General features: G+C 48.9%; 2 protein-coding genes across 6 annotated transcripts in view; both read left to right on the top strand.

The window, feature by feature from the left end:
• The first annotated feature begins 8429 nt into the window (after positions 1–8429).
• Positions 8430–21314, top strand: part of GNB1L (G protein subunit beta 1 like) — a 70081-nt gene continuing 57196 nt past the window's right edge. For 3 of the 5 annotated variants that reach the window (XR_015242402.1, XR_015242401.1, XM_025933472.2), the window contains exon 1: positions 11240–11366. The gene's annotated coding sequence lies outside the window, so the exon portion shown is untranslated. Of the gene's footprint in view, positions 8443–8668; positions 8801–11239; positions 11367–21314 lie in introns of those variants that run through there. The other 2 variants (XM_086682249.1, XM_086682250.1) reach the window with 2 other exon arrangements.
• On the top strand, positions 11147–13250 carry RTL10 (retrotransposon Gag like 10). Its single transcript, XM_025933545.2, is given in 4 exon segments — positions 11147–11608; positions 11610–12051; positions 12054–12090; positions 12092–13250. Coding segments are annotated over 4 exon segments (1200 nt in total). The 3' UTR covers positions 12351–13250.

Here is a 21314-nt window from a genome sequence, read left to right on the forward strand (position 1 = left end):
CCTACCACTTTTACTGGACTTTTTTACTGAAAGTCCTGGCCACTGCAACAAAGAAAAAAAATCAGAGAGGTATATGTACATATATGTGTGTGTGCATATACACATTATATATAGATGTAAATATGCAAGTGTCATATACATAAAAAAGAAGCACAATTGTTTTTATTTGTAGATGACAGGGTCACATACGTAGAAAATCCTAAGGAAATTATAAAACTACTAGAACTAATAAGTGAATTTAGCAAGAGCTCAAGATAACATGTCAATTTCAGTTTTTTGCATACTAGCAAAGAAAAACTAGACATTGAAAAAATGTTAAAGTACTATTTACAATAGCATGAAAAGCCATAAAATGCTTAGGGATAAATTTAACAAAATACATGCAAAACTGTGCACTGAAAACTGTAACAATTCCTGAAAGAAATTAATGAAGACGTAAACAAGCAAAGAGATATAATCTGTTCGTGAATTGGAAACTTCATATCGTTAAGAAGTTCCCTATCTCCAAATTTACTTACAGATTCAACACAATCCTAATAAAAAATCTCATTAGAAATTGAGAAGCTGATTTTTCACAGAAATTGACAAGTTGATTCTAAAACTTGCATGGAAGTCTTAAAAGGACTACAATAGTTAAAATAGTTTTGCAAAGGGAACAAATAATTGGAGGACTTAACTATCTGATTTCAAGTCTTACTCTAAAGCTAATACAATAAGTAAGAGAGTGTCTTTCTTGCCTAAGGACAAAGATCAGCAGAACAGAGTAGAGGGTCCAGAAGTAGAACCACACAAATGTAGTATTTGGAAAAGTGCCAAGGTAATGTAGTTGGGAAGAGGATAGTTTTGTTTTGTTTTGTTTTGTTTAACAAATGGTGCTAGAAAATGGAATGCCCATATGGATAAAAATGAATTTCAACTTGTAACTCACATCATACACAAAAATTGATTCAAAATACCCACAGATTCACATGTAAAAGCTAAAAGAATAGAACTTCCAGAAGTACACATAGGAAGAAACTTCATGATGTTAGGGTAGCTAAGTTTTTAGGGTACAAAAAGCACTAGCTGCCAAGATGGGAAATTTCTGCTTTTCAAAGGATACCTTTAAGAAAATGAATAGGCAAGTGACAGACTGAGAAAACATATATATAATACACATATCTGACAAACATTTTTAAATTCAGAATGCATGAAAAACTCTTATAAATTAATAGAAGATGACAAGCAACCACATAAAAGCATGGACATCATTAGTTATCAGAGAAATCAAAACCACAATGAAATACCACTCCATTCCTGCCCGAATGATTACAATTAAAAAGACTGACAATACCACATGTTGATGAGGATGTGGAGCAATTGAAATTGTCACGCATTGCTAGAGGAAGTGAAAAGTTCCAGATATTTGTCGGGGGTGGGGGGCGCCTGGGTGACTCAGTCAGTTGAGTGTCCAACTTTGGCTCAGGACGTGATTTCACGGTTCATGAGTTTGAGCCTCATGAGCAGCGTGGAACCTGTTTCGGATTCTCTGTCTCCCTCTCTCTGCCCCTCCGCAACTCACACTTGCTCTCTCTCTCTCTCTCAAAAATAAATAAACACTTAAAAAAAATTTTAAAAATGTTTCAGATACTTTGGAAAACTTTTGACAGCTTCTTATAAAGTCCACTCCTAGATATTGCCCCCAAATGAAATGAAACCCTATGTCCACAAAAAGAACTTATTCAAGAATGCTCATGCTTCATTCATGATAGCTCCAAACTAAAAACCATGTGAATGTCCATTAACATGAGAATGACTGAACAAATTGCATAGTCCTGCAATAGCATGCCATACAGCAATAAAAAAATGTGAGACACATGCAACCATAACATAGATGAATCTTACAAATACTAGGTCAGACACAGAGTCCATGCTATAGGATTCCATGTGTAAGAAGTTCCAGAATGGGGGGGGAGGGTGCCTGGGTGGCTCATTTAAGCATTAAACTTTTGATCTCAACTCAGGTCTTGATCCTAGGGTCATGAGTTTGAGGCCCATGTTGGGCTCCACTCTGGGCATGAAACCTACTTAAAAAACAAACAAACAAACAAACAAACAAAACAACAACCAAAAAAACCTTCCAGAACAGGCAAAATAAAGCTAAGCAGTAGAAGTCAGAACAATGTCTATGAGGAATGGAAGCACTTTCTGGGTAACAGAATGTTCTATAGCTTAATTGTGTGTGGTGGTAGCTTACTGTGCAAAATTTGTGTGACTGTGCTTTTCAAATCTGTATATTTTATTGAAGTAAATCTTACCTCAATTTAAAAAGAAAGAGAAAGAGGGGCACCTGGGTAGCTCAGTTGGTTGAACATCTGACTTCAGCTCAGGTCGTGATCTCACAGTTCTTGATTTCTAACCCCACACCAGACTTTGCATTGATAGTGCAGTGCCTGCTTCTGTCTCCCTCTCTCTCTGCACCCCTCCTTCCCCTGTCAAAAATAAATAAACATTAAAAAGAGACAGAGGGAGGGAGGGAGAGAGAGAAAGAGAGAGAGAGAGAGAGAGAGAGAGAGAGAGAGGAGAGGGAATGTAAAGAAATGGATAGGGGCACCTGGGTGGCTTACTTGGTTAAGCATTCAACTGTTTGTTTCAGCTCAGGTCATGATCTCATGGTTTCGGATTTGGGCCCCCTGTCAGGTTCTGCCCTGACAGTGTGGAGCTTGCTTGGGATTCTCTCTCTCTACCTCTCTCTCTCAGCCCCTCTCCCACTCATGCTGTCTCTCTCTCTCTCGAATAAATAAACTTTAAAGAAAAAAAAAAAAGAAATTGACAAAGACAACAATGGGTTCCCAAAGCTTGTTTTAGTTCAGGCTGCTCTAAGAGAATACCATAGACTGGGTGGTTTATAAACCACAGAAATTAATTTCTCACAGTTCTGGATGGGAAATCCAAGATCAAAGCACTAGCAGATTTGATGTCTGGTGAGGACCCACTTTCTTGTTTATAGACAGCTGACTTCTCCCTGGACCCTCAAATGGCAGAAGGAGTGAGGGAGCTGTGTAGGGCCTCTTTTATAAGGGCATTAATCTCATTCATGGGGGCTCCAAAAGCCACATCTCCTAATACCATCACATTGGGGGTTAGGATTTCAACATGTGAATCTTAGGAGGACACAAATATTCAGTCCATAACAATGAAGCACAAGGAACCCCAGGGGCACCAGGCTCAGGTGCCCAGCTGCCTGGCTAAGTTGGAAGGGTCTCTGAGGCATCTGTGCTAATCACTTAGGGCACAGCCCTACCAACAGGACAGGAAAGAGAGCCTTCTCTGGAAAGTGGGACCTTTGAGAAGGCACCAAAGGATTCAGCTCTATATTTTTAGGGAAAATGTTGGTAGAATGAAATGAGAAAGGTGATGGCTGAATAGAGAGACACTGGCATTCCTGTTTCTGGGCTCACACATCTATCAGCAGGCTCTAGGTAAAGGCCCCTGATGAAGGTCCAGGTGCCAGGAGCACAGATAGGCTTCAGAGGCTGACAGTCCTCAGGCAGCTGGCATCACCTTTCTCAGGTAGCTGGTCCCTGCTTCCTTGTTGCCTTCCTGGTCTGGGGATACAGTGCCAACATCAACCCTCAACACTTTACAGCCAAAGTCCTTGTTCCAATGCCCCTTGCCTGACCACTGCTTTGGGGCTTCCTAATTCAAACATTCACATCCAGCACCCAACACAAGAGGGTGCATTTCCAAAGAGGGGCTGCTAGTTGGATAGGGACTCTCAAGTGTACCATCCCTCAAGTAAGTCTTGGCCTTCATGAAGCCTAGCTTCCCCATCTGTGAAATGGACTGACTCCTGCCTCATCATCCAATGAAACCTTGAGTTCACATGTTGCCCACTTGGTGGGTTCAGCAAAGTTAGCTCGCCTCATTGTGTGGGTGAAAAGGCAGCAATTGGTCCTGTTAAGAACCCAGCCCACAGAGAAGTTAAAGTCATTAATATACGTGTATATATATATATTTTTTCAAGATCAATGTAGTATATTGTATCAATAGAAAGAAAGAAAGAAACATGGTCATCTCAATTGATATAGGACAAGCATTTGACAAAACTCAATACTTTTCCATGATATAACATTCAATAAAACTAGGAATAGAAGGACACTTCCTCAACATGATAAAGCCATATGCAAAAAACCCACAGCCAACATCACACTCAATGGTCAAAACAGAAAGCTTTTCCTCTAAGATCAGGAACAAGGCAAGGATGCCTGTTCTTGCCACTTGTATTCAACTTAGTGCTAGAAGTCCTAACCAGAGCAATAAGGCAGGAAAGAGAAATAAAGGAATTCAAATTGTAAAGGAAGAATTGAAATTATTTCTGTTCACAGATGATATGATCTTCTATTTAGAAAACTCTAAAGATTCCACAAAAACACTGCTAGACTTAATAAATGCACTCTCAAAGTTGCAGGATACAAAATCAATACACAAAAAGGCTGTATCTCTATACACTGACCACAAACAATCTGAAGAGGAAATTAAGAAAACAATCCTACTTACAGTAACATCAAGCAGAATAAAATATAAGAGAATAAATTTAACCAAAGAAGCAAAGGACTTGCACACTAAAACCTACAAAACATCACTGGAAGACATTATAGAAGACCTAAATAAGTGGAAAGACATCCCATACTTACAGACTGGAAGATTTAATATTACTGAAATATCTATAGTATACAAAGTGATATAGAGACTAAATGCAATCTCTATCAAAATCTCAAGTGTCTTTTTTTCTAGAAATAGAAAAACTGATCCTCAAAATACAAATTTTTGGAATCTCAAGATCCCCAATAACCAAAATAATGTTGGGAAAAAAAGAATGAAATTGGAGGATTCACACTTCCTGATTTAAAAACTTGTCATGAAGCTACAGTAGTCAAGACTGACATAAAGAGGGGCGCCTGGGTGGCTCAGTTGTTTGGGCTTTGGACTTTGGCTCAGGTCATGATCTTAAGGTTCGTGAGTTCAAGCCCCACCTTGGGCTTTGTGCTGACAGCTCAGAGCCTGGAGTCTGATTCAGAATCTGTGTTTCTGTCTCTCTCTGCCCCTCTCCCGTTCTCTCTCTCTCTCTCAAAAATAAATAAGCATTAAAAAATTAAAAAAAAAAGAGTTGGACACTTAACTGACTGATCCAGGTGTCCCTCAATTCCATTTTGGGGCACCTGGGTGGCTCAGTCGGTTAAGCGTCCGACTTTGGCTCAGGTCATGATCTTGCAATCTGTGAGTTGGAGCCCCGCATCAAGGTTCTGTGCTGACAGTGCAGAGCCTGGAGCCTGCTTCAGTTTCTGTGTGTGTCTCTCTCTCTGCCCCTCCCCTGCTCGTGCTCTGTCTCTCTCTCTCAAAAATAAATAAATATTTTTTAAAAAATTTTAACATTTGTTTATTTTTGAGAGACAGAATCTGAAGCAGGCTCCCGGCTCAGCCCAACGTGGGGCTGGAACCCACGAACCGCAAGATCATGTCCTGAGCCAAAGTCTGGCGCTTAACTGACTGAGGCACCTAGGCGCTCCTAAAAAAAAATTTTTTTAAGACTGACATAAAGACAAACATAGACATCAATGGAATAAAATAGAGATCCCAGAAATAAACTATTGCTTATGTTATCAGTTGATTTTTGACAAGAGTTACAAGACTATTCAATGGGAAAAGGACAGTCTTTTCAACAAATGGTACTGGGAAAACTGGATATGCACATGCAAACAGAAGAAGATGGACTTTTATCTTATATCAATTTATATATAAAATAACTCAAATGGATCAAAGATGTAAGCATAAGGGATAAAACTATGAAACTCTTAGGAAAAAACAGGCAGAAATTTCCACAACATTGTATTTGGCAATGATTTATATATGACACCAAAAGAAAAAGAGAAAAAAATGGGTAATTTGACTTTATCAAAATTTAAAAATTTTGTGTCTCAAAGGAAACCAAGAGAGTGAAAAGATAAACCACAGAATGGGAGAAATATTCACAAATCATATATCTTATAAGGGATTAATATATAAAATATGTAAAGAACACCTACAACTCAACAACAACAAAACAAAAAACCCAACAGGCAAAGGACTTGAACAGACATTTATCCTAAGAAGAGCTACAAATGGTCAATAACCAAATGAAAAGATGCTGGGAGTCACTAGTCACTAAAATTAAAACCATGTGATACCACTTCATACCCATTAGGATGGCTATTTTTGAACAACAACAAACAAACAAACCCAGAAAAGAATAAGTGTTTGTGAGGATGTGGAAAAATTGGAAAACTTGTGCATTGCTGGTAGGAACATAAGATAATGCAGATGCTCTGGAAAAGTTTGGCAGTTTCTTAAAAAAGTTAAACATAGGATTACCATGATTCAGCCATTCCACTCCTAGATATATAGCTAAAGAACTGAAAGCAGGACTCTAATAGATACTTGTACACCCATGTTAATAGCAGTATTAGTCACAAAAGCCGAAAGGCTGAAGCAACCCAAGTGGCCATCAACAGTTGAATGGATAAACAAAATGTTATGTGTACATATTATTGAATATTACTGAGCCTTAAAAAGGAACAAAAATTCTGACAGGTGCTACGACATGAATGTCTTAAACATTCTAAATGAAATGATAATGTATGGTTCCACTTATGAGGTACCTAGAATAAGCAAATTAACATAGACAAAGTGGAATAGAGGTTACCAGAGGCTGGGGCAGGGGTAGTGGTGGGGAGCTAGTGTTTAATGGGTACAGTTTCTGTTTGGGGTGATGCAAAAGTTCTGGAGATGGGTGGTGGTGAAGGTTGCACACAGCGTAAATATACTTAATGCCACCAAATTGTACATCTAGAAATGGTTTTAAAAGGGTAAATTTTATGACATGTATATTTTATTACAATTTTAAAAATATATACATAGAACATGGCCTGAATAAAAAAAAAGCAATTGGAACCAAAAAAAAGTGGTTTCTGATGGCCTGGCCCAGTTGGATTAGTTTTTGACACGAGCATACTGCCTGCTCTCTGCTGACCAGCCTGGAGTTGGCCTTAGCTGCCTAGTGCCTGAGGTAAGCCAAATTGTCAGGAACTCCCCCTCTCCTTTGAGGCAGGAAGTTTAAATTATCAGGTCAATTAGGAAAGATACAACCGAAAAATACAAGTTTCATTCACACTTCAAGGAGGCGTTTCCTGGCTGGGTGCCACTTTTATTATTTTTGGCCGAGGTGGCTGGAAGCCCCACAGACCCAAGTAAAGGTACAATGTGATCTTTGATTCGCGTTTCAAAGATCAAAGAGAGTGAGTTTGGGTGTAAATGCAGATAACATTTCAGAGATAGTTTCATGAAAGGAGTCACTAGACCAGGGCAGAAAGGGAGCTGGTCTCTTAGGCATGTGTTCGCCTTGAGAAACATCTCTTTCCAGGGGATTCGGCTGCTGATGGCTCCAATAACTCCTGGCCTGCATCCAGGTCCTTGGCTCACAGGGCATTAGGTATCCGAGGGGCAGATACCCTCTCCCACCTCTTGTCTAGGCACCGTAAGCACTGGAAGAGGAAGCGTGGGATGGTGCACATGAGGAGCACCCAACCTCATGCTCTGCTCACTTTCCCAAAGTCTCTGGGTGCTGAATGAGCATGTCACTCCTGGGGAGCAAACTTGGCCTTGGCAGCCTGCCCTCACTGTCCTCTCAGTCTAGCCTCCACCCGGGTAGGGCAGCACAAACACACCCCCTAGAAAACCTACAGGCCCCGGTTTACCAGCCTCTAGGCACCCAGGTGGGGCGTCCTCACGGCCAGCCCAGCCTTGCCCTCTGGCTCCCGCACAGAACGTAGGCAGAACCAGGCCCCACTTTCAAGCATGGGGCGCTGGGTGGTGAGAGACACTTTCCACCAAAGCGCCGAAGGCCCTCTATGGCCAAACCCTCCCTGGTGGGCTCTGTTCCCAGCAACCCTCCAGACGTTCGGTAGCGCCCCAGGGCCCAGCTGATTTGAGGGCAGTGGCAACGGCTCCAACATCCCTGGGAGAGCCAGTTGGGTGCCCCGTCCCTCCCTCCTGCTATCCATTCCTCAGCCCCAGTGCGTTTCGCGCGGGCCCGCTGAACACCGCCGGCCCTGGCCACCCCACGCCTGCCCGCGCAGCCTGGACTGCTCCAAGCACTTGGCGCGGCGTCGCGGGGCTGAGCGCGCTCCCATCACCCCCCGCGCCTCACTGCCGCGCTGGCAGGGCCTGAGAGCGCCTGCGCAGCTGTGGGCCTCAAGGCTCACAGCGCAGGCGCAGCCCTACAGGGAGACTAGTGTGGGACGCGCCGGGTATCGGCGCGGGGACGTATGGGGCGGCCACGCGCACGCTGGGGGCGTGGCTGCGCGAAGTGGTTAGGCTAGGAATTTAGCCCCTGCTGGAGCGGGTGTCGCAGACTTTGGACGGAGGGTCAGTGGGGCGGCGGGAACCCGAGTGCCCGGCAGGGGCCCCGCCCCTCCGTCCTTCCCAACTTCCTGTCAGCGGAGAGGCGCTCGGAGCCCTCGGACTGGGTCCCTGTTGCCCTTCGGAAAGGCGGGCCTCAGTTTCTCGGTCCGCGCCGTGGGCGGGGGAGAGCCTGGAGTCATTTTCTGGTGGTTCCAGCTGTGTTCGAAGGTGTCCCCCGCGCCCTTTCTCACCTCACGGCGGCCGATCTTGTTCTGCGCTTTCTAGGTGGCACTTGGGAGTCTCGCCCTGGGAGGGAGACGGGTCCGTAGTCTCCGGTCGCAGATCCGTGGACCCTCTTCGCAGACGCCTCGTGGAGCCTCAGGTTGGTCGGCTTCTTTTTGCAGTGGGACTTGTGAGCTCATATCCCCGCGGTTTCCTGCATGGCGTTTAAGAAGGGGGTGGTGCAGTGGTCTGCCCTCCACTTGCTGCGAAGCTTTGGGCAAGTTGTTCTACCCCCGGGGTCCCTGGTCTCCTAGGAGCTGAGAACGCTCCAGCATTGTAGGTGCTGGCTTTTGGCTTTGCAGAGGCAAATGCGTGTGCGTCCCGGTACCTGTTCCTTGAGTAAAGCGCTGTGCAGTCCAGAAGGGCCCAAATTCCTCAGTGTTAGGGTGGGGAGAGAAGGAAGAGGGGTCAACAAACTAATAGCTGTGGGAGGGCTAAGGTTCTCAAAAGTGTTAAGAGACCCAAGCTTAAGAAGGTTCACGGCCAAGCAGGGCTGGCTGGTTGGCGCAGGGGAGCCTTCACCCTGATGCTACAGGGGTACACAGGCATGCTGATGAGCAGGCAGGGGACAGCTAGGGTTCTGACCGGGGGTGGGAGTTTGGGACTGGGAGGAAGCCAGGGCAGAGACTTGGGTAGTGCACTGTGTATTGGGCATGGGATGTGGTTTTTGTGCGCAGCCTGGCACTTAACCTTAGATTGGTGGCAGGAGCTTGGAGTGTGGTTCGTGGTCACTGGCGTTCATCGCCATTGGTTTTCAGAGCTTGATGAGGAACTGGACTGGAGTCCCGAGTGGATTGCATTTGTGTGCTGCCACTTGAGCCACTGCTGCTGGCAGGCTCTGTTATATTGTTTTTCTCTGTTAGGATGGGAAGGCTTTCAGGTGGAAGAATCATCCCCCAGAGTGGGGGCCATACCTGAGAGGTTCCTGAATGCTTAGGTGGCAGAAGTAGGTGCTGGTGGCCCTAGCAGCTTCAGATGCTGCAGGCCACCCTGGGAGGTGCTCAGCAGAAAGATCAGCAGAGCTGTGTCTCCCTGGAGGAACTCACTCTGATGGGGGCAGGGGTAGATAAACACATAGGCAACTGTGCACAAAGGTGTGTCCAGACCGTGGTGCCCCTGGATGTGAGCAGATGGAACATTGGGATATGTGTGGAGGGGTTGCAGAGTGTGTTCTGTGGCAGCTGTGAGTGGACCTCCCTTTGCAGAGATACTTGGGAAGTGGCCACTGTCAGGTTAGGCAGTGGGAGAGCCCTGAGAGAGGGCTCCTGGCATTGGAAGGGAACTGTACTTGGTGATGGTTGCAGCCTCCTTTCCCACTTCAGGGCTCTTTGGACTGCTCAGGGTTGATGACCACTGCCCTCCAGGCCCTTTACTGGAGTGACTTTGAGGTGGTGAAAGAAGACACAGCGAGTGAGATTAAACTTGAGGGATTGGATCCTGTGCTGTTGACAAGGATGAGGACAGGGAGGTGGTGTTTAGGATGAGGGTGGTGTTGTCAGCACACTGGACTCTGAGTGGTGAGGTAAGTCTGGAAAGCATGGGTAGAGAGGCTGGTGGGCACCAGAGAATAGTGGGACCCCAGGCTTCTGTCTGGCATGCAGGTAGCCCCTTCCAAGCTCTTAGTGCTTTGATGTAAAAGAATCTTGTGACCTGGTCTGCTTACTTAACGCTCACAGTGTTTGGGGTGACTGGGGGCTCCTTCTCAGTGGATTGAAACGTAGTTCATAACCAGCATGGTGATGTGTGGTGGTTAATCATATGGTCTTTAGAGCCAGGTTCACCTGCCTCGGTCACTTACTGATTGGTGTGTGGCTGCAGACAAGTGACTTCACTCACCACTTTGCCTCTGGTATGATAAGAGTATCAGCCTCATCAAGGGGTCAGTGTTTGCCATAGATAGAGCACTCAGTTAAAGGTTGCTTTTGTTGTTCTTCTGAAAATCCCTGACAGCCAGCCAGGCTGTCCAAGGAAGCCCAGGGGCTTCTGATCTGGCCCCTTTTCCTTCTCCTGGGACTGATAGCATCTGCCATCACACCTTGCCCATGAAACATCACAGGTGGCATTTGCCCACCTTCTCAGGCCTCTCAGGCCTGCCTCTTGGGCTCCTAGTGGGGTACCTGGGGTTTGCCTGCGTATTGCCTCCTTTTGCTGCACGGTGGAGATGGTTGGGCCTAGTTCCCGCTCTTCCCCACCTTGTTTTTGGACAGGATTGCCTTGGATGGTGGCCTGCATCTGACTGTCCCATCAGCTCTTCTCAGCTCTCCTGAGGCCACAGCTGTCAGCTCCTCTGACCCTCAGCACTTGCCTGGAACATCTGGGTTTGCCAGACACCTCTTCAGCCCATCTCTGTCCTGCTGTGTCCTGCCCACCCTCCCCACTGCACCATCTCTTCCTTTCTTCCCCCTTCCTCTTCTAGTTGGTGTGGCAGCTCCCCTCTGCTCCCAGCATGCCCTGTTGCTGGCGCCATCGGCACGGCCCTTGCAATCCCATCCCAGCAGCAGCCAGTTTTGCCAACACACACCCTTGGCAGCAGATGGACCAGGTCTCTCATGGGGTCACATATGCCCCCCTAGTGGATCCCTGGATTGAGCGGCCCTGCTGTGGGGACCCCGTATGCGTGCATACGACCATGGAGCAGAAGAGCACAGCCAGCAGTGCTCCTGGTGGTAAGCTCACAGAAAGGGGACCCCTGGCTCTGTGCATGCCCAGCCCATGGCCCCTCAGCGTGGACTTCTACTAGGTGCCAAGCTTGGACCCAGGCACCTTTGATGACTCCCCATGGCTTGTGGACCGATTTTGGGCTCAGTTGGGTGATTACATGTCGTTTTGCTTTGAGAACTGTCAGGACAACCTCAGTCACGTCTGTGAGATCCTTGGGCACCCGACCGGCCAAGCCCGGGCATGAGCACCCCCCCTACCTCGTCGGGGACCTGCCCCTTCCTGACGATTATGAGCTCTTCTGCCAGGATTTCGAGGATGTCATTCAAGACCTGAACAGTTTTGCTGAGTACCATGCTGCAGCGCCTTGCCCCCTGGCCCCTGCCTTAAGTCAGTCACCAGTGGCCCCGCAGCTGCCTGTGGTGAGGCAGTACTTAGCTAGGTATTCGGAGGTCCTGGCATTCAACGTGGGTGCTGTCCCAGTTGCTGTGGCCACCTTTGCTGTTTATACTTCCAACTCTACATCCAGAAATGGTCTCCCTGAGTAGCAGCTGGCCAAGGAGAGCAGCCTTGGGTCTGTGGAGTCCCTCACCTTGTCTAGTTCCGCATGCAGGGCTGATGCTGGTCCTGTGAGGCCAGCCTCATCCCAGCCAGGGTAGGCGGTCCCCACACCTGTCCCTGCACTTTCAGGATCTGTAACCCGCCTACCCAGAAACCAGATCCAGTTCCGCCAGGGTCCAGAAACCCAGAAGACAAAGGAGGAAGTTTCTAAGACAGAGGGAGACCAGAAGGCATCCTTAAGTACCCCTCAGCAGGTTGCAGACACCCCAGAGACCCCAAGAGAGCTAGCAGTTTCTCTTGCTCCCTACCCCACAGCCCTGGATTCTGAACACAGTCCAGGCAGATTCAGTAGTGCCCCTTGTGATGAAGTGGCCTGCATAGCTGAAAAGCCCCACAGTGCCCCAGCAGGACAGAGTGGCATTGCCAGATGACTGTAGCCATAGTGTGCCAGGTATTGCCTTATCCACTTGCTTTATTGCTGGGCCACTTGTTTTATTGCTTTATTGGAGGTGCACCTGTTTGGGCTCTGCCCTGTCTGAACACAGACAGCCCCCTTGTCCTCACCATCCCACCTCCTCTTATAGCAGAATATTGGGCTCTACCATGTGCTCCTCATTCTCTGACTTCTCCAGTCACCCAGAGGCTGCCTCCCTGTGCATTGCCAGCTGCATTGCCATTAGTTGGACAGAGTTCCATACAGCAGTCCCCATTCAGATATCTGTATGTCTTCATAACCACCCCCTCCCCAGATCCCTCATTCAGTGTTGGCTAGACTGGACTGGGTCTGCCATGCCAGCCCTGTTTAGATCTGTCCCTGGATGGTATCTGTACTTAGGCCCCCTTCCCCATCTTGGCTCTCTGTGACCTTTGTCCTCTGGGCTAGAATTTAAGGAAGGCTGCATGGAGGAAGTGGCCACTTTGATCATTTAGTACTAGTGGGATGGCAGAGAAAGATGCTTCCCTATGGGTATACCAGCAGCCTGGGACAGCTAGGGAGATGGGATACAAGCCTCCTTGCCAGTCTTAACTAAGTTCCAAGCATTTCCCCCTTCTGTATATTAACATTGTAGTTAACACCTGGTGTTTTCAGAAGTTGGTATGAATTTCTGTGTCTCAGTGCCTTTGCCCATTGTTGCCTTCCCACTTTCTGCTATTCAGCATTCCCTGCCTCCCTGCCCACTGTTGGGCATTGCTGACTCAACACTTAAACCATAACACTATAAATGACTTGTATCTTTGGGTAGATTGTGAGCCTCTAGGGCAGGAGCTCCATCCTAATCAGCTTTGTGTCCCTGGTACACAACTGGTGCTCATTAAACATGTTAAATCCATGGCTGATCCTGTGGTGTGGTGGTAGCTGATGAGCAGAGCCCTTATTTTGTTGGCAGAAGCACTGTTGTCTGTTCTGTTGAGAACAGGCTAGGCCCTAGCCATGAGCACTCTAGGTTCAGTGTTGCAGGTTTCTGGTGGGTGGGGCTTTGAAAATCAAAGGATCTGGTTGAAGGAAGGAGTTGGGCTGAATAGGTGGGAATGGGAGTCTTGGCAGGTGGAATGTGGCCTTGAAAACTGACTTCCTAGAGCTGGAGTGAAGGAGCAGGAAGCAGACCAGAGCTGTGAGGCCAAGGGGCCAGAGGATTGGAATGAAGAAAGATCCGTTCTGCACAGGATGGGTTTTCTAATAATGAGAACTGAGCTCAGAAGCTCCCTCAAGCCAAGTTTAACACAGGATGGGTACAGTGCACCTACTCTGATGAACAGTTAGGCAAGAGTGTCAAGCCCCTTTAGTTTTACAGCTGGAAACAACACTTTTCCAGGAAAGTAGGAAGAACAAATAAAGTGGAAGCATGAACTGCTACTAAAACTATTTTAGAGAAAAAACAGTAGTAAGCAAACATCTGGTAAAAATTTTTAAGTAAAATAGACACCATTGGGATTATTTAGTAATTATCACTTTAAAAGGCTCTGGGTTCACATGGTTTTAAGCGTGAGCTATTTTAAGGCACAGTTGGCTTGTAAATAAAACAGTTGAAAATCTTAGAAATAGGTGGGAAGCTGATACAACCTGAAAAGCAAACAAGCAAGCCCACAGAAGAAATGACTGTGCAGCCTGGTTCTGATCAAGTGTGGGAAATCCCTGCACATTGTAGCCCAGCCCCAGATACACTGCTGCCCCTCTACTATTGCTCATGTCTGGACCCTCCTTTTGTAGACCCAGGTCAGACTGCTTCCCACTCCCTGGCCTGCCAATGGGTCTGATATTGTTGGCGATATTGTTTGAGCTGGTAAGATACCTCTGACAGTAGAACCTGGAGTTGCTCTCTGGGATGATGGCCGAGTCACTTAGTTGACGCCCGCACTATTGCTGGCATCTGCGCAGGCCACCTTTCTCATCTACATTTAGTGGACCTGAAATGAATCCCGTCAGCTCAAGATTGCCATTTTCCTTTGGCCCCTCTGGCCCTGTGGACCTTTTCTCCCTTGGGCCCCAGACAGCTTCTGCAAGCTTGGTTTATAGTCTGGCATACCTCTCCTGAGGGCCACCTCTCCTAACGCAGGCCCAAGAGGATGTGTGGAGAGCCTAGGTGACCTATGTTTTAATTTGGAAAATGTCTCCTGTTGTGATTGAGCCCTTGCCACAAAGGAAAAGAAAGGAGGTCAGGGTCTCAATGGCAATGGCCACGTGAGGGTGGGATCAGGAGAGGGTGGGAGGGCTCTGGCCTGGCCTTGTAGATAGGCAGTGCATATGGTATTGCAAAGTGATAGTTTCACTGCCAGCCAATGCTGTGCCGTCTTTGGCCATATGCAGTGACCTAGCTCCTTTCCCATTCTGAGCGGGGAGAAGGAGAAGGCCCTGCCATGCATGATGAGAGGAGGATCCTTGGGCCATTCGCCACTCCTGGCTCTCACATGGGAGATGGAGGAAGGTGCTCCTGGGTGCAGGACAGTCTGAAAGTGTTTGCTGGATATGTTCAGGGTCCAGCTGATGTGCTTGGGTCTACCTACCAGATCATCAGGTCTGTCCTTTACTTGCCTTGGAAATACCTGGAGATTTTATTTCCTAAAGATAGGATATTTGTGAGCTCTGTGGAAGGGTTTTTAACATACATGTCTCCAAGGAAAACTTTAACACCAGAAGTATTAAGGATAAGGTCCTATGAGATACAGAACTTTTTATAAAGCTGCAGCAGTGAAGTTACTTGAAATTTGGTGTGGATGGACGAACAGAGAAGAATAGAGAACTTTGAAATAAAGCCAAATAAATGCAGGAATTTAGTTCATGCTTAAAGGTATTGTTTCAAATTAATGGGGCTGAAATGGATTATTCACTAAAAGGAGTTGGAACAACTGGTTAGCCATCTGGAAAATGGTAAAACTGGATACCCACCTCACTCTGCCAGGCTCTACTCCAGATGGACTAAAGATTTCAGTATTTGAAAAATCATAAAAGTACTACAGGGAAGTATGGTGATTTTTTTTTTTCTGCCTGTGATCCAGGACTTTAAAAAAGTTCTAGATATCCAGAATTGTGGAGGACATGGAGAAATAGGCTTTTTCTTGTTGGTGAGAATATCAAATACTACAATACTACAATTCACCCACATAACATTTCTAAGTGTGCAGACCCTGATCACTTGCCTACACGCAGATGGCTGTTGTGTATTCCTTGGTGTAGGGCTTCAGAGCATGGACTTGAGCTCCACTTGCAAACTCATGGTCCTTGCTGTCACCTGACCTCATAGGGTAGTGGGAGGATTGAGATAAAACCCACGCAGTGGTCTGAGCCCTGTTGACTGCCTAGTGGGCAGTCACTGCATTAACAGCAGAACTGCAAACAGCCCCATGGTCCTATAGTGAGGAACAACGTAAATAGAGCTGTTGTCCTGTCATAACAATCAGGATGGGCCAGATTGTGCTGCAGTAAAAACCTCCCACATCTCACCACTTACCTGTCACAGATCAGCTGGGGTGCCCTCTGCCTGTTACAAAGGAACCATGTTGACAGGAGCTCACTGGACCCATTTTTCCAAAACCACGAAGGCAAGGGAAAGACCACAGCGAACCACAAGTGATACTTGTCCCTCCTTTTCCATTCCCATGCCCAAAGGAAGCTGCCAAACCACACCTAAGTTCAAGGGATAAGCAGCTAATCCCCCCGTGAGGTGGGGCCGTCAGCATGGAGAAGATGAACAGGACGCTCAGTGGTGCAGCCATCACCGAAGTAGGGCCAGCCTTTGTCAATACCCACGGGAAGATGCCTGTTTACTAAGGCTGCATGGCTTAAACTACAGAATGTATTCCTCACGGTTCTGGAGGCTGGAAGCCCAAGATCAAGGTGTTGGCAGAGTTGTTTCTCCTGAGGTCTGTCCCCTTGACTTATGATGGCCATCTTATCCCTGTGTCCTCAAATGGTTGTCCGTCTGTGCTCTAACTCCATCTTATAAGGACACTAGTCATATGGGATTAGAGGCCACCCATATGACCTCATTTAACCTTAATTACGTCTTTGAAGACCCTGTCTCCTAATAGAGTCACCCTCTGAGGTAGTGGTGGTCAGAACTTCAGTGTGAATTTGGGGGTGGGGGGAGGGGGAAGCACTATTTGCCCATAATAATGGCCAAGATGGATTTCTTGTTTTTCATTTTTGCTATTGCAGACAGTGTTGTGGTGAGCACCCTTTGAGCATCGCTGAGTGCTGAGGTGCAGAGCCCCTCCAGGCCATGGCAGCAGGATATGCCCAATAACGTCTGGGAACTTTTTCTTCTTCTTTCAGAAATCTTTGTGTACCTGAAGGTACAGACATTACCCTATACTTCCCAGTTTTAATGTTTTACCTTTTACATCGACTCTTGAGTTAGCTTATAACTAATGGCGTGGCTCTGCTGTGGCCATCAGATGGCCAGTGATGAGCAGGGCTCCTCCGCCCACCTGTGCTGGACATGTAATCTGATGTGTGGAGCTTCTGAGTTTGGGGGCTTGTGTTTTCCACAGTGTGACCTATTCTGCCCTAACCAGTAGAGGATCCCATCTTACCTTTTCCCACGGGGCACAGACCTGCCAGCATCAGGTTCAGGATGCCGTGCTGGCCCAATGTGTCCAAGGTGCCATCTTTCTCATACATACCTGGCTCTCTGGTCCAGTCTGTCCCCCACCAATTATCTAGTTTTATAGTGAGTCTTCATTATTTGGTAGAGAAACATTCCCACTACCTCCCCACCCTGTTCTTTAAATTGTCTTGTCTAATTTTAATTTTTTTTTTCAACATTTTTTATTTATTTTTGGGACAGAGAGAGACAGAGCATGAATGGGGGAGGGGCAGAGAGAGAGGGAGACACAGAATCGGAAACAGGCTCCAGGCTCCGAGCCATCAGCCCAGAGCCTGACGCGGGGCTCGAACTCACGGACCGCGAGATCGTGACCTGGCTGAAGTCGGACGCTTAACCGACTACGCCACCCAGGCGCCCCTTGTCTAATTTTAAAAACACATATTATCGTAAACACAGAGGTGGTGTGTTCCTTGCTTGGCTCCAGCAGTGGTCATTTCTTAAGCCGGGGGCGTCATGTTGGTGGACTGCCTGGCTAAGCATGCTGTCCTGGACGGCGGGAGTCTTGAGCTCACTTTCTCTTTGGGCTGTGCTTTCCTCATTTGTAGATGGGTGACATGATCTCTGTTACAAGGGTGTTGACAGCCTGGGAAGAGCCCCTGGCCTGCAGGGTGCCCTTGGCAGCCCATTCCTTCTCTCCTGGCCTCGGGTGCACAGCCAGGGTTGGGGCCTGTGTGTGATGGGTGCTCATCCACTTGCCAGGTGGGGCCACCAGACAGTGGAGAGGAGTATCCTGGGCTGCACTCCCTCTATGTGCCTGAACAACAGGGGGCCTGGGCTGACAGTGAGCCCACACTCTGCCACACAGGTGGCGAAGTGCAGGTGCTGTGTAGTCAGCGCAGGGATGCCTCCTGGCCACTGGGAGTGCCACATCTCAAGCCCCATGAAGTCCTGAGTGCACAGTGTTGTTCACCTTGACACTTTTGCACCATAGCCAAGGTTTTCTGAAGGCCACGAGTAGGGAGGTGGGCAGCCTGTGAGGGCCTACAGGGTAGGGGAAGCCAGGAAGCATGGAGTTGGCCAGGTATCCAATCCAGGGTGCTGTCCCCTGGGAGATGGCAGCCTTTCCACCACCAAGACCCTATGTTCCTCCCCTGAAAATCAGAGTGCAAATGGGAGCCATGCATAGTGGTGGCCAGGAGGGTAGCCCAGGGCCAGTACAGCTCTGCCTCTGTGCTTCCACCCTGCTCTAGGTGTCCACTTCACAATGCCCACTGTGGCCTCCTGGTCCCTGTCATTGTGTCCTGCATCCCATCCCCCTCTGGCCCGCACGAGATGCTGAACTTTGGCAAGTCTCATTTTGCCACCTGTGTAATGGAGAGAATTTCTGCCTCACATGAGCTTAGAGGCAGCAGGCCCCTCAGGACTGCATTCACTGTCCCCGGTCCTTCCCTGTCCTTCCCTTCCCTGTGAATGTGTGCACGTAGACACGTGTATGTGCACAGAACCCTACAGCCCATTCTGAGCATGCGGTGCATCTGTAGGCATGTTATTTGCACATCTGTGAGTTGTGGGGGGGGGGGACCCCCCTGCCTGAGGTAGCCTCTGTCATAGGAGCAAACACATGGATCCCTGTCAGAAAATGCATTACCACCATTGTGTTTAGGGACCCCCTCTTCAAGTGGAATCAGGTTCAGAGGAGCTGCCTGGGCATAAGCCCATGGGGGTTGGCCCCCATTCCATGCCTAAGGATGAGCATTGTCTGGGTGCTGTTGTCAGCCCTGGGCAGCTTGCTGTTGCGGACCAGATCTCTTGGTGGAAGTGGGCCCCAGAGGCTGGCACTGGTGCATGGGAATGGTCACACTTCCTGTAAAACAACAAGCTTTTCCGTGTGTTCACCACGGACAAAAATGCTGCTGGCCTTTTGTTGGCTGAGTTCCCACCCCTGCCTGTAAGTTCATGGGGGCAGGCTGGCTGAAAATGCTTCCGAGTAGGACTTCCTTCCTGCTATCTTGCCAAGCTCCCTGGACTTGCTCCTGGGGGTGACAGGCATCCTCAGCTGCAGCTTGAGGTGCCTGTTTATGGAGCGGCCTTGCCTGCCCAGCCTGCCTGCCCTGCAGCCCCGCAGCCACCCTCCCTGGCGTTTCCTTTCGGTCCAGCAAGATTGGCCTGTCTCTCGGTCCCAAGGAGAAGTGTGCAACTGCTGGCCTCAGTGGCCCGGCCTCAGGAAGCCTCTGCTGGCCTTGGGGCACACTGGTCGTTCACACCTCATATGCTGCAGCTGCTAGTCTGTCAGATATCACTGTGCCTTTGTCCATAAAGCTCACTCCTGCTGCCCCAGCCAGCCCAGCCTGGCCCTGCCAGTGTGGGAGCACTGGCAGAGCACCCAGCAGGGACTTGGCTGTGCTGTGGCAGGGGAGAACACGCACGCTGGTGGGAGGGTCATGCTCACCTCTACCTGGTCACCCATCATACCACGTGGGCCTTGACCCCAGCAGAGGAGCCAGGTCCCACGGGATGTGGCTGTAACTTGGCTTCTGTTGCCTTCCCCTCCAAACACGGTGGGGCCCTTCCAGAAGGGGTGCTTGCGGACCTGGGGGGAGGGGAGTGGTGAATGTCCAGACACAGTGTGGGACACTGCTGTGGTTGACTGCAGACAAGGAGCTCCCATGGGACCTGGCACACTCTTGCCTGAGGGGGTAAATCTTCCCCCTCCGAGGAGCCAGGAATGCCTGAGCTCTGTGGGAGCAGAAGGTTTCCAGTTATGGAGCAAGTGACTTGCTGCTTTTGGACAGAACGGGAAGCTTCAGGCAAAGGATGGAGGTGGCTGTCAGTGTATCTCCCCAGGCCTTCAGGAGTGCAGCACCCTTGACTCTACCACAGAAGCCTGTTTCTACAGCTGTCCCCCAGATCTTGTTTGTGGACTTTCTGGTCCATGGGGAGATGTCCTGGCTGTACTTGAAGCTCAGAGGGGGTTCCTGGCCCCAGGGCTTGGCTGTTTTACCTGTGCATTCAAGAAAAAAGCCAGCACAGGACCCTGCCGGGCCTCAGGCCACCACCACCTGCTGCTCCTGGGAGATGCTATGCCAGAGGCAAGCAGGCCTGGGACTGGCTTTTGGTCCCCTAGGGGAAGGGCTGCTGGAGGGCATGTCTTACACCCCTCTACCCCCACACCATACACACAGTGTTCCCTCAGTCGCCTGGGGAGGTGGAGATGGCCATGTTTGCGGTGTGCACTTGCTGCCCAGGGAGAAGGAGGGTGCAGGGATGGTGCCTGGCTCCCACCTCCCCCTGGACTCCGAGGCCAGGGCTATTCGTGGCTGTGTCCTCCCTCCCCTCAACCCTCCCTCCCAGGCAGGGCTGGCCGCACTGTGTCCCCGGAACCCCTCCCCAGGATCTGCATCTTTGAAGCCACGGATACTGACAGAGGATTCAATGAATCCAAGGTCGCCAGTCGGGCGTTGACAGATGCCCGGCCACGATACTATTTCTGATTTAATAACCGAATGGGAGGCTGGCCCTTGGTAATAATTAGGGCTAATTACTGAGGAGGTGTTGACAGACGGGCTGAGAGGAAACAAACTACCTTTATCCCCAGGCTTAGAGTCAGATTACCAGCCCGGTGCTATCTGCCCCTCAGAAAGTAGACGCTTCAATCACTCACCGAGGCTTCAAAGGGGAAAGGGCCCTGACAATGCATAGGGTTTGGAAAGAAGCTATGAAGTGCGCCTTTGACTCCGAATAGCCAAACGGAGCCCCATTCCAGAAATGGTTTCTTTGTGAAGTTTGAGTTACCCCAGCAAACCTGCTTCCCTGGCTCGGGGCCGGGGAGGGTTGCTGTGGGCACAGGCTGGGTTGGTGCCAGGGCTGGCCCAACCCACTCAGGTCCCTTCTAGGCTGGGCCTGTGCCTGGCAGCCCATGGGGCCCAAGCAGGGAGGTGCAGCATGCTTTCTTTGGCCCAGGGAGTGTGTCCAGTTCTTTGTGGCCATGAGCTGTATGTAATGGGATAGAGAGCTTACTATCCCAGCAGAATTGCTCCTTCCCTTGTCTCCTCTGGACATGCTTTCCTAAAGCTGACATGGGCAGGTCTGGGCTCTCTGGAAGGGACTGTGCCCTTGGCCTTCTTTATGGCAGGATCACCCCTCTGGGGCCTGGGCATCATTCAGTGGGCTGCCCCCACCCCTGGCTTGAGTGGTGAGCCAACGCCGTGGAGAGATATTGACCCCCAGGAGACTCAGCAATAGGGTGAGCACTTGCAAAGGGGTTATCCTAAGTTGTAGGCTGGCTTCTGATGCCCTTATGTGGACCTGCTGACTCCTCTGGGACTCCCTGCATTTCAAAGACTGTGGATG

This window comes from Puma concolor, chromosome D3 (assembly GCF_028749965.1).
Source record: "Puma concolor isolate L17-30 chromosome D3, mPumCon1.1.hap2, whole genome shotgun sequence".
NCBI lineage: Eukaryota > Metazoa > Chordata > Mammalia > Carnivora > Felidae > Puma > Puma concolor.